Genomic DNA, 13147 nt, shown 5'->3' with positions numbered 1-13147 from the left:
CAAAAATGAGGATTCCTGGGTCTTAAATTAAGAAGAAAAAAAGTTACTAATACCGGGAAAAAAAAAAAAAAAAGGCTTGTGTATAGGTATATCAAGCCTCCTCAGGGCCTATCATATTCTATGGAAGGTATCCACTTTTCAGGCCTTAGGCCTTGACAGACCCTCTTACTTTCCCCATTCGTTCAACCGCTTGTGGCCAAGAAAAGGCAGATGTGCTAAATGCCCCCCGAGTTTCTCTGAGGACCCACTGGCAGCTCAGTCCGGCCCCTAGAGATGGACCCGAGAGTGTTCTCCGGAAAGCAAGGCCCCCCTCACTCCCACACCTTGGTCATGTGCCATGGTGCCCCTCCTGTGAACTCCAGCTCTCCTGAGGGTGCTTTCTGAGGGGGGGTGAGGGCGGGGCTGAGGGGTCACAGTGGGGTTCGTGTAGTCAACACTGCCTGGCCGACTTCCAAGGGAGTCAGGAGCTGCTGTCAACCCACAGGGGGGAAATGAAAAAGCCTGGGTCAGCCACCCTTCAGGGGCCTTTCTGAGGGCCTGGGGACCGAGGGGAGTGGGGACATAGGAAAAGGACTTCCTCTCTCCACTTCCTCCTAAAGGAGAGTTATCAAAGCCATCCACCTGGGAAGCCTTTCCCTTCCAGCCCCTCCCTACCACCATCGCCAAAGGAAGCAGGAAAACATCCGTCATCACAGCCCCGGATGCTGCTTTTCCAGTGGCTTCCACCAGGATATCCCTCAGCCTTTTCCCAGGGGCTTAGGGATCTGGAAAGAGTATGTGGTGAAGTTGCCAGCATCACTGTGGAATTCTTGGCCTAGAGGCTGGCTCTCTAACTGGTCCCGGACTGGTTTTAGATCTGGTCAGCTCCCAGCCAGTTCCAGAGAGGGCCCATTACACGTCCCGGGGGACACCGTACGCCCTTGGGTGACCTCAAAGTGCACACCTCTGCTCAGGTTACAGGGAGGCCTCTGGAGGGCCTGAGCTGTCACCAACACCTCCTCTCTCCTTGGCATCTATTTCTCTCCTGGGGGTGAGTGTGCTCGGGAGCAGGGGCGGAGGGGGGCAGTGCACGAGAACCGGGCCTGGGCAGGAGGGCTCCAGAAGCCTGCACCACTGGACAGCTCGAACCCTTTCTCAGAGCCCAGTAGGGGCAGCTTCGAGAATTGGAAACTCCCCGCTTCAGACTCTTAGGCCTCCCTACTCCTTCTCTGCCCTTGGCGGCGAGAACGAAGAAAGGAAATTTCAAAGGTGATTTCCAGGTTTCTAGAGCAAACTGAAGAAAGGAAATTTCAAAGGTGATTTCCAGGTTTCCAGAGCAAACTGAAGAAAGGAAATTTCAAAGGTGATCTCCACGTTTCCAGAGCAAACTGGATAGCCGAGGATTAACCGTCAGGATGTGCGGCGTCGGGGGCAGGGGCAGCCCTGAGGGAGGCTGAGGGAGGTGGCTCAGCACAGCCCCCGCTCTGTTATCGGAGGATCTCAGGCCTACCTGATGCCGCTGGGGCCTCAGTGGTACCCTGGCCGAGGGGGCCTGTGATGTGGCCAGGAACAGAAACCAGAACTCTCAGGCAAGCCGCCTGGGCCTCCAAGCTTCCCTGGCAGAGAGCTTCTTCCACCTCTCACCTGGCGAAGGCAGAGAGGCAGGGAGACATGGTACCCGGCCCTCTGCCGTGTGCTCGTGCCCTCTGAATTATAGATCTGCCTTGGCTCCCAGCATTCTGGGCACCCAGCGAGAGCCTCCAAAACAGGCCCAGGAAGCGATGGGCTACACTTTGGGGCTGCAAATTGAGGCACTTGGCCTGAAGGTCCTTTATTTTGGGGGAGTTTCCTACTTAACCTGCCTTACCCTGACCCCCGTGGTGTGAAAGAACAAAGGAGAGGGACAAATAAACAGAGAAAGTCACAAGCACCAGCCATGGTGAAGTTCCACTGGCAGATGCTAGGGTTGAGCTGAGGAATGGGCACAGGCCCAGTGGGCAGGGCTCATCCTCTGCTACTTCCTATCTACCTCCTGTGGCCCCTGCAAAACCCCATCCCAACCCAGAAAGGAGGCAGGAGGGGTCAGGGACTAGCAATGGATTCTCAGGGTTGGACGTGTGGACAGAAAGAGAAAGTGATACCCAAAGATCTCCTGGGGGTACCGAAGGCTCACTCACTTCTCAAGGGGAGCAGGTCAAAGATGTCCAGCACCCGTTTAGGGATCAGGGCCCACAAAACTGATCTTGGGTAAGGCAGAGGGAAAACAAAAAGTATTGGGAACTATCTTTCGGCACTGCTCCCCATGCCCAACTCCTAAGTCTGGGAGTTGATTTCAGAGCTCAACAATAAACTGAATTAAGTGTAATTACAGCCCTGAGCTACCATCTCACTCCGTGGATCTTCCCCAGTGGCAGCGGGGCGTGGGGAGTGGTCCCAGACCGGTCCAAACAAACGTTCCCCATCCCTGCTCTCTGGGTGTCTGACAGCTCTCAGGCCACAGCCAGAACTGCCCCTCCCTGAAGGTTTACAAACAGCCCTCAGCTGCAGGGGGTGGGGCGGCGCACATGACTGCCTGGGGTGAGAATTCTGCAAAGTGTAAGCGAGAAGTCAGGAAACTGGACGCTGAGCACGGGCCCTCAGTAAGGGACTGAAGGAACTCTTGTAACCAATGATGCTGAAATGAGACTTTAGCGTGCACAAAGAACCCTCACATTAGGGACACACAGAAAGGGGAAGGAGGGTGGGGAGGATGGTGGCCGGAGGACCCAGGAGGCCCAGGGAAACCAGAGCTTTGGAGACAAAGGTCTTGGGGAGAGGAGACGGTGGGGAAGGGAAGGAGAGCTGAGAGGTGAGCCAGGCAGCGAGAGGCAGGACCCTTGCCTGGAGGGGGCTCAGGGCAGCGGGGGAGGCAGGTGCTTGCTTCAGCTGGCTGGTCCTCCCCTGGCCTCCATTCTTCACGCCTCCAGTTACCTGGGCCATGTTCACTTCCTGCCAGAGCCAGGAGCACTGGGCCACCCCTGCCCCGCTCCATTAGATGTCTTCCCAGGGGCTGAAGTACCGGGTCTGTGGCAAAGAGAAAAGCAGGGTGTGACGGTCTGGGCCCAGGTAGGGCCCACCGATGTGATGCTCCCTGGCGCTCCAGCATCCCTTGAATTTCCACTAAGGCCTCCTCCGTGCCAGGTGCTGAGCCACAAGGCTCCTGGGGCTCCCAGGCCAGGTGAGGACGTGGCAGGTCAACAGGCCACTCAACCACAGCTCTGCCTTGGTTCTCTCTACTCCCCGTTCACAGGCCCAGGGCGGTGTGAGAGGAAGGTGGGACCTGCCCCCCCGGCTCGGCCAGGCCACGAACCACTTTTCCTTCTTTTCATGACAAACACACTGCTTCTCACCAGAGACCAGTGTGATCTAGTTCCTTAGGGGTTGAGGGTGAGGTCTGCTCTCCAGCTTTCTCAGAGACTTGTGAAATCTGAGACCCAAGCCACAGCCTGTGGCTGATGTGTCAGCCCCAAGTCAGAGGTTACGGGGGAAGGACAAGCAGAGGGGAGTCAGAGGAAAGGCAAGTTGGGAGCCCGGGAGCATTGGGAGGGGGGTTGGAGAAAGAGTTTTTACGAGACCCAGCTCATCTGCATCCAGGGCTGGGGGCGAGGGGGTGGGAGGGCTGCTTGTTGGAGGAACGGACAGAGGCCAGAAGGGAGGCTGCCAGAGCAGGGGCTGGACTGTGCGTAAGTGTGCAGGCTTGCGAGTCAGGCTGGTTCTGCGCCCTGGTTCTGATATTTGCATGCCCCGGCCTGCATGATGGGGCAAGCTATTTAACCTCTCAGTGACTCTGGCTAGCTTGTTCATCTGTAAAATGGGATCATAACAATACCTGCCTCATGGAGGTTACGTGGATTCACGTAGAAGAGGGTCTTTATTCAATAAACATGAGCTATGAATATTTATTACCCAGGGAGTCTGAGGGAGTCAGGAGCGTGAGGGCTGTTGCTACAAAGACTGGAGGGACCAGGGCAGCCTGGGCGCGTTCCCCCCAGCAGAGTGGGAGGCCAGCCTCAGGCCCACAGGACAACTGGGCAGAGGGTGGACAGCTGGTGCCTCTGCTGCCCCTTCCTGGCACAGCTCACGACAGACTGGCCCTGTGGCCCAGGCTCTTCCCTCTCCGGGGTGAAGTTTTTCTTTGCCTTCACCCCGGAGTCGGCTGCTCTGTGCCTCCCTCACCGCACTCCCACACGGGGCCTCTGACTCTCGGTAAGAATGGCGATGGCCCACCGAGGACGCGTCTCCCCGCACTGCCCTCTGCCCCCATCTTCCAGCCAGGACCCGGCAGCTGCAGAGGGGGCGGACACACTGAGGGCTCCGGTCAGCCGCCTGACCACTTCCCTCCCCTCCCAAGCCTGGGGGCTGGTGTGGGCACCACCTGGGGCTGGCAGTGGGCCAGCAGCTCCTGCCAGCGGATGTAGGTCTGGGCAGCCAGGTCCTTGAGTTTGGTCTGGTGCATGTCCTGGGGGCTCTCCCGGATGTGAGTGCTGATGTGGCGGTCCAACTGCATGCACAGCAGCTGCAGCTCTCCCTGCAGAGGCCGTGGGGGGAGGGGGGAGGGCGGGGCACAGGCCCGGCAGCCACAGGCGGGGAGGGGAGCACAAAATCGGAGAAAGAGGAGGACGGGTCTGAGTGACTGCTCAGAAGTCAGGCAGGAAAGGGAGGGGAGGCGCGGGGTAACTGGGGGCACGGGTCAGTATCCCCTGGGAAGGCCTGGTGGGACGCTGGGAGGAGGACGAGGCCGGCTCCCCTAGGCCTGCTTCTTTCTCAGCCTCCCACTCCTTTCAGTTCCTGGCAGCGGGCTGGGCTCCTCCCCCAGCGGCCCCAGCCCAGCCTCTTGGGAGACTCACCCATTGGTCTGGAGTAATGTCCTGGCAGCTGACCACCAGCCCAGCCAGCGTCAGGAGGCTGTGGCACAGGTAGCAGACCTGGGGAGAGACAGGCTTCCCTGACTGCAGCTCCGGCCCAGCCCTGGGCTCCCTGCGACAGTGTCTGGGGAGGTGTCTTCAAGGAGGGAGGGCCCCGCTCACTCAGAGCTCTGCCCCTGAGGAATGACCGTGCTCCCTCCCCTCAGAAAAAGAAGAAATCCCTGCCATCCAGAAATCCACACTGTCACCCAGCCCCGTCCTGCGGCTCCAGAGGAGAAAGCCCGTGGGCGAGAGAGGCCTGTCCACTCTGAGCTCTGCCTGGTGCCTGTGGTCCCCGAGGTCTCTGCTCTGCTCCCTGAGGCACCCATGCCTGTGCGCACTGTGACCGGATGCCACTGTCCACTATATGCGTACACGGGTCCCCCGTGGGTGCCCAGCTCAGCCCCGGGGGGACACCCCTGCACAGACAGATGTGCAGCTCAGCCCAGACACTCCCACCGTGCTGACCGGAGGAGGCTGGCGAGGGGAGGGGGGCAAAGGGCAGGAGGTCTGGTTGAGCATTTGCCCACCTTACCCACCTACTCATGCCCTCGCTCTTGCCCCCTGGACACCAAGGGGGTGAAAACAGGACGAAGGCCAATTCTATGTGATCAGAGGCTAAGTTTGATCCCGGGGTGCACTTGGACTCTGTTGGTGCCCATTCATTTATGAGACATTCACCTGCTGTGCAGAGAAAACGAAGTACGGGGAGCACCCACCCCAAAGACAGGCGAGGCTCCTGCTGTGAAGACAGCCTGCTCCTGGCACTCAGTGGGCATACCCCTCCCCCACTCCCCCCAAATGCCTGCTGCTTTGTCCCCTCCAGACCCCTCCTAAGATAGGAAGGGTGGCAGGAAGCACCCCACCATCATGCCTGTGGCAGATAACCAGCCCTGAGGCTGAGCTGGGAGGGGAGAGGCAGGCTCTAGAGATGGCCAGCAGGGCTCCAGTTTGGTGATAATGGGGTTGGAGCTCAGAGCCAGCCAAGGCTCCCCTGTCCCCCCACTTCCCCTGCCCTTATCATCCTCCCCCTTTAGAGCACCTGGTGGTGCCCCAGAAACGGTCACAGCCTCTTTGCACAGACCCAGCAGCCTCCTTAGGGCAGAAGCTAGAACCGTTTTTGAGGGCATCAGACACTCTGGAGTGTAGTCTTCTCCAGCTCAAACACCACGTGCAAAACCCTGAGGCCACAGGCCACCGGCCCCCCTCCTCCAGCGGCACCTGCCCTGCCCAGGAGCCAGCCTGTTCTTCAGCACAGCAGCTGAGGCCCGCAGGTGGCTGATCCCACAGGCTGGCTGGGTTGGGCGGCACGGCACCTGGCAGTGGGGAAAAGCAGGGGGTTCACTGGGTGTGCCTCCAGGCGGCACTGCCCCAGGCTGGGGAAGATCCAGCCTCTGTGAGCAGGGTCCACCCGCTGGGTTCCCCTTCCCCAGCCTGGCCTTGCCCTCGGGAGGCTCACTGCTTTCGGAACTCCTGAACTCTGCAGTCGTGGCAAACGGCTCTTTCCCGCCGTCCCAACCCCCTAAGGCAGGCTCAAGCCTGTGTGCTAGACACTGTACCTTAACTAAGACACAGCCACACACACTCAGACGGCAGAGGGGAAAAGATGCTTCAGGAAGGCAATCATTTGGTTACTGACACTGAACACCGAATCTCAGCTTTCCCGTGGACCAGGAGGACAAAGGGTCCTTCTGGCTTTTCTGGGGAGGCGGGGAGCGGTGGTGGTGTGCAGCTGAGAGGGCTTCAGGGAGGAAGTGACTAAACCAGGTCTCAAAGGAGCCGTAGGATTTGAGGTGAAGGTGGCCCTGTGTGGATGGGGCACAGCCAAGATTACACCACCAGACAGATCCCAGGCTGATGGCAAGAAACAGAGGCAGGACTCGCTGGGGGACTGACCGCCGCTGGGGCACGAGCTGGGCTGCAGCGGGGGAAGAGGGGCGCCCTGGGGACTGGGCTGGCAGCAGAGGGACCAGACAGTGGGCAGTGGAGGCCACTCAACGCTGCTCTGGAGCAGGGAGCCTGGGCTGTGGAGGACAGACTGGGGGCACTTGGGGGAAGCAGGGGATAGAACCCGTTGGGATGGAATCCACCGAAGTGAAAACGCAGCTCTCAGAAGGATTACACTTCCTCTTTCATCATTTTTTTTTTTTGTCTTTAAGATTATTTCTTTACAATGTGTGTACTTTACTCATATAATCAGAATATAATGAAAAAAGGTTTAATTAATTTTAAACAAGACAATGCCAATGATAAACGACTGAGCCCAGGTGGGTCTGGGGTAGGTGTCGGGCAGGGGAGAGGGACGTGACCTTGGGAAGCACCCTCTTCGAGAGAGGGGCATTGAGCAAGCTGATGGTGAGAGGTGGCAGAAGCCAAAGAAAATATCCAAGGGCGATGGAGCCGTTGGGTGGCGGCCGGGAGGGGGGCCTGTCTGCGGGGTGGGTGTGAAAGCCCGGGAGGGCTGTGGCAGAGGGGAGAGAAGGACCTTTCACCTGTAAACATTCCCCCAACCGAAGGGGGCGCGGAGGCGCTGGGCCGCGGGCTCAGGTGGAGGCCCTGGCCAGGCCCCCAGCCCCCTGATCCCCCCTCCCCTGCAGAATGTGTCTTCCTGGGAGGGAGGCGTGGTGAGGGTGGGCCTGGGATCTGAGGAGCGCCCTGGAGGAAAGCCTGTGCAGTGGGGATTTACTGAGAGAAAAGAGCGGCTACGTGTGTACGGGTTTCACAACTTCATTCTTAATGCCGATTCCCATAACTGAATCTGGAGGGAAAATCCCAGGAAAACTATTCTGAATACGGGTTTTTTTTTGGGGGGGGGGAGAATAGCAAGAAGGAAGAGGTAGTTCTGAAGAAGAGCCCTGTTAACCACATTGTATAAGCCGATCGTCCAAAGGGCGGGTGCGGGTACGGGGGAACCGTGCCCACTACCTGGAAGGAGGGCTGGGAGCATTCTCCCCGCTTTGGGGAAAAGGGCTTCGTTATCAGCAGAGTCGCCCAGACCATTCCTCCCCGCCGTCTCTGCCCTGAGGAGAGGATGAGGAGAGGTGAGAGAGGGTCCTTCGGCTCTTGTCCAGACAAAGGGACAGACCGTGGTGCCGGGGACACGCCAGGCTTCTCCTGCACCTCAACCCTCCTCTCCCAGGCCCTGTTTCTGTGAAGGTCAGAGAAGCAGAACATGAGCAGAAACTGGGGCTCTAGCAGGCTGGGGGAGGCTGAACCTGGGTCTCCTTCCTCTGGAAACTTCCTCCGGTGGGGAGGGCAGGGGCTGGCCCAGGAGCCCGGCAGGGGCGGGCGGGAGACAGGGTAGGACGCTCAGTCAACAGCCAGGTGTGAGAGCTGCGTTTCCTGCTCCAGTTGTGCTGTGACCAGTTCCTGAACTCAGCAAGCCCGTTCCTGTCCTGCTGGCACCACAGAAACGTGGGGCTCTGTCTTCTCTTTCAAGATACTGGAAAGGGAGGCTGGGCAGAGGCCAGGCATCGGCGGGGCCAGTGCAAGGTGGCCCTTCCTCCTGTCTGAGGCCCCTTCCAAGTCCCTACGGGCGGGCGGGGTATGTATGTGTGTAGGGGAGGGTGCCGGGTGGCTTCAGGGTTAATGAGCAGTGCAGGGGCACACCTTGAGTGGGGGCTATATCCATCCAAGCTTGGGCATCTTGTCTGTAGAACGGGTCCTCCCCAGCCCAGGTCACCCAGCACCTCCCGACTGGGGCGTGAGTGGAGGCTGGGAAGCCCCCAAGGGAAATGGGGCCAGGAAACCTCAGTCAACGACTTGGGGAGAGGCAGAGTCTGAGGCATGGGACGTGCCCGAACCCAATGCCGACAGGAAAGGACGGTCCCCTCCCGCTGCTGCCAGCAGGGCCTGCAGCTCCACCTTCCGGGTCTCTCCCTGGAGTCTGGCAGGCAGACTTTTCTGAGAGGTTCTGTGCAGGATGCCTCCCTCCTGGCTCTAGAGCCTGGAGGCGGGGCCCCGTCCTCTCCCTGGGGAAGGATGACAAGGCAGAGAGATAAGAGACAGCCCACTGGGCTTGTCACCCGCGAAGGGGCCAGGGGAGGGGAAGGCCAGTGTCTCCTTTTCTGGTCCAGCTAGTTCTGACCCGGGAACCGCCAGCCAAGTCTTGGTGTGCAGAGCTTTCGTCATGAGACGAAAGGGAAAAAGGGTGGACGGTTCCCAGGAACTTCATCCTTTAGAAAAATTCCCCTCTAGCTAATGCCAAGGGAGCTGGCTGTGGGTTATTTACGCTAAGAAAGGGCAGAGAGGGGGAGTGAGAGGATCTCCCAGGAAGCCACTCGCTCTGGCCAGAACATAATAGTTTCTCCCACCTCAGGTCCGACCAAGAGTGCAGGCTCACCCGAGGCAACCCTTCGAACCCAGCCCTCTCCCTGGAGGCTGCCAGCCCGGTGGGGGGCAGGGGGGTGCAAGGGAGGCGGGGGATGGCAGATCTTGCTCTTGGCTGCAGGGTCCTGGGGGAGCAGGTCCAGCCAGGCTCTGGGGCAGCTGCCGTGGGGCATGGGGGGTGGGTGGGGGGAGAACTAAGGCTGACCCAGGAACACCTGCTGGGGAGGACACACTGACTCAAAGGACACAGCCTTCCAGCCAGGCTGCGGGGGCCCAGGGGCTCACACTGCAGATGTCGCCGGCTCCCGCGCAGCAAGCTGGCCCTCAAGGCCAACTGCTGGCCGGTTCCTTGCCCGGGATGCCAGGACCCCAGAGCAGCCTCCCTTGGTCTCACCTCTCCAGGCTCACAGGCTCTGGGGTTGTGGGGGGGGGGCTGTCCTGGGGGACCTGCGTTCAGCCACAGCCTGGCTGGGCTGCTCTCAGCCCCGTTTGGAAGGCCTGGAGGTCCAGCAGGAGAATTCTGCCATAGGTCCTGTCATTGCCACGTGTGGGTCTGCTCAGGGGTTCTGTTCCCTCAGAGACACTTCGCTGCAAACACACACGCTGAAGGTCAGTTCTAGAACCGATGAAGTCTGGGAAAGAGCGAAGCCGTGCTGGTCTGCCTTGGGCCATTTCAAACCCAAGGCTAGAGCTGGACCCTGATGAATTCTTTTCCTTCCTTCCTTCTTTCCTTCCTTCCTTCCTTTCTTTCTCCTTTTACCAAATTGAACCCTATAGCACTACTGCACAGTGCCCTGACCCAGAGGGTTCCCACAGAGGTCCTGCTGACCTTCCCTTTCAGTAGATGTGGAAGCTGAGCCTGGAGAAGTCCCCTGACTGCATGACCATCTCCACTAAGTGTTAGGCCTGATGCAAACGTCTATACGGGCTCCCTTAAGCTGAACAAGCTGTGCATGTGTGTGTGTGTGTGTGTGTGTGTGTGCGTGCGCGCGTATTCCCTAAAGGGGATTTAACCCTGGAGAGAGATCAAGGCCCTTCTGCATTGCACAGCCAGGGCCCAAGGGCCTGCTAGAGGCAGGACAGGGAGAGGCTGAGGCTCCCCCCTGGGGAGGAGACTCGGGGCAGCAGGCCTGAGCCCCAGGGCATGGTCTAGGTACTCCATCACACACAGGCTGGGCAAATAACCACAAAAATAGTCAGTCATGAGTAATCCTGAGGTGGGGCTACCTGCAGACCCCAGGCCAAGAGCCTCAGACTGGTGACAGACTGAAGCTCGTCTGGCTAGTGTGTCCACCAGAGCTCAGGATGAGAGGGGATGCGTTTTTCTAGGCGAACCCTGTCTGGACCTGTCCTGGAGTGTGACACCTGCCACCATCTCTAGGATGCTATTTCTTCCTAACTTCTTCCGCCCCACAAGTTAACTGCATGATTTATTCCCCTTGCCCAGGCTGCTCCTGCTCCAAGGTTACACTCTCTGACCTTGGCTTGGGCAAGCACCAAAGCAGCAAGCAGAGGGCTGTGCCCACAGGAAAGCTGAGTATGGAAGTGACTGACCAGGACAGGTCATCCGTCATAAGTCCTAGAGAGAAGGAAATGACAAGGACACATGACCGACATCACTAGGAAATGACATGGTGACATGGCACCTCTTCCTAGCCCAGGTCCGTGGAAGCACAGGGCACAGAGGCCAGAGAACAGACGTCACACAGGCAGGACTTGCCAGACTCACCCCGGGGGCTTGCAAGGCCAGACACTCAGTTCTGTAAATGAAAGTGCCTGTTTAGGCGTGGGGGTGGGTGGGGCCCTAGACATGGAGCAGGATGAGGCCAACAGGCTGACGGGAGACAGGCTGGCAGCATCTGGACAGGACCAGGACTTCCGGCTCAGCTGCTGCGAACGGCCACTGCCTAGAAAGTTTGTCTCAAGGCCCCAGCGGGGCGGAGAGATGGGATATCTCTGCTGAGGCTACTAGAGGGCCTCGGGGCCCAGCATGGGTCCCCCTCCACAGGTACCTCAGAAGATGAGCCCCTCACCTGCTCTTCTAGCTGCCCAGAGGAAGGGGGTTCAGAGACCTGAGACCCTGAACTCACTTGAAAGGGACAGAGGTATTCTTTTTTTAAGCTCTATCCTGAACTTGGAGTTGGACCTTGAGCAGCCCTGGCCCCTGCTCTTGGTAGTGAGGGTGGGGAGGGAACTAGGAGGCCGTGGCACAGCGGGGCCAGGTGGGGAAGAGATGCAGCTGAGACAAAAGCAGGAAGGCTGAGGGCTTTTTGTTCCTGTGGACCTGCTGCAGGGGGTTATCTCAGCGCATCTGCCCCCCTCCTATGTCTGCGGGTGGGAGGAGCCGAGGGGCTACAGGCAAACCCCTGCTGGAGTGCTCCCACCCAGCCCACCCTTCCTTTCTGGCTTCCTGCTGGCCATGGGGCGGCGGCGGGGGGGATTTGACAGGCGGGGATTGGCTGGCCCTTCCTGCTCCTCCAGCTGGGACTAGAGACCCTGACCCCAGGGGGATCTGGAACGGAAACCCAGCTCTGCCTGCTGCCCAGAGAGGACGACATTCTCGGTGCCTGTGTTTGAGAATCTACGCCTGGGTGTGCACGTGTACATCAGTACGCGGATTCCAGTGCCGGAGGGAGCCCCTGAAACCAGCCAGGGTGTTGGCAGGGGCTGGAGAGGCCCCACGGAGCGGTGGCTTCCTCAAAAGCCATTTCCTCAAAAGCAATGGCTTCCTCCCTTCTCTTTCTTATCTTTCTCACTCTCTGTATTGTCTCCTGGCGTGTTGGCATGGCCAGCGCCTGGGAAGCACTGCCCTCCTAATACTTCCCGTGGGTGTTAGAGAACAAGGCCTCTGCCCACGGCTGAAGACCAGAGGGATGCCACGGACACTAAGGCTTCCTGGTGCCCAGGATCCTGCCCCCTCCTTTGTCGAGTCCCAGCCTCCCGTCTCCTACACCCAGGCCAAGGTGCCGCACGGTGGGGACTTCAGCCCGGACTCCAGGGAAAGATGTGTGACCTGGGCTGGCCAATCACTTCATGCCTGGCTATGTGATTAGCTTAGAGGTGAGCACATGACCCAAGCCAGGCCAATGAGACTCAACTCTGGGACTCTGTTAGGATCCAGGACAGAAGCTCTTTCTTTCCCCCTGGCTAGGGTTGCAGAGGGAAGGAAATAAGCCCGGGGTGTCTCAGAAGCAGCGGGAAAGCTGCCTGGGAACGCACCAAAGGGCAGAGCCTAGAGATGCAGAGGGCAACACTGAGGTTTCACGACACTGCTCAGCCCTGGTCCAGCTGAGCCTGATGAGCTGTCCCAGGACCTCCTGGGACGTGTGTTTGTGTTTCTGTCACTACAGGGTCCCGGCAAAGACAGGGTGAGAAGGGACAGGACAGGTGGCGAGCAGAAGAGTAGCTGAGAGGGCCGTGGTCTGCCTGGCAACTGCTCCTCCAGGCTGAGGACAGCTAGTGAGGGGCCTCACACACCCCTCCTGCTCCCCGCTCAGGTGCGTGATAGTGGGAGCTGAGCCCAAGCTGCTCAGACAGGGCTCTTAGAAGGCACTGCTGAACTCCCTGGTGGTCCAGTGGTTGCGACTCGGCCCTCTTACTGCTGGGGCCCGGGCTCGATCCCTGGTAGGGAAACTAAGATCCCGCAAGCGGGCACTGCTCCTCCGCCCACACTCCCGAGGCTGCTGCGTGGGGCTGGGTGCAGGGGAGAGGGGAGAAGCGTCCCTCACCAGACTGTACCTGCTCAGGGCAGGCATTTTAATGGAAGCATGTGGTTGAGATAGGCCCTGGACCCAACCCTCAAAGGCGACTCTGTTCAGGTGTGTGAAGCAATGTGTGGACAAGCCACTGGCTGCGTGAACAGACTGTAATGACCACCGGAATCCAAGGACAGGAGA

The 13147-nt window shown here is 59.2% G+C and overlaps 1 protein-coding gene across 3 annotated transcripts in view; it reads right to left on the bottom strand.

Moving 5' to 3' along the window:
- Positions 1 to 2648: 2648 nt before the first annotated feature.
- FAM178B (family with sequence similarity 178 member B) overlaps positions 2649 to 13147 on the bottom strand; it is an 86316-nt gene continuing 75817 nt past the window's right edge. For all 3 annotated transcript variants that reach the window (XM_082356199.1, XM_082356198.1, XM_082356197.1), the window contains 3 exons: positions 4866 to 4943; positions 4394 to 4546; positions 2649 to 3042 (listed from right to left, as the gene is read on the bottom strand). In XM_082356199.1, coding sequence (XP_082212325.1) covers positions 3010 to 3042; positions 4394 to 4546; positions 4866 to 4943 — 264 coding nt within the window. In that variant the 3' untranslated portion in view covers positions 2649 to 3009. The remainder of the gene's footprint in view (positions 3043 to 4393; positions 4547 to 4865; positions 4944 to 13147) is intronic.

The sequence above is a fragment of the Balaenoptera borealis genome (genome assembly GCF_965194805.1).
Source record: "Balaenoptera borealis genome assembly, chromosome: 15".
NCBI classification, from domain to species: Eukaryota; Metazoa; Chordata; class Mammalia; order Artiodactyla; family Balaenopteridae; genus Balaenoptera; species Balaenoptera borealis.
Note: the sequence above shows the minus strand (reverse complement) of the source record. Positions and strands in the feature narration are given on the sequence as shown.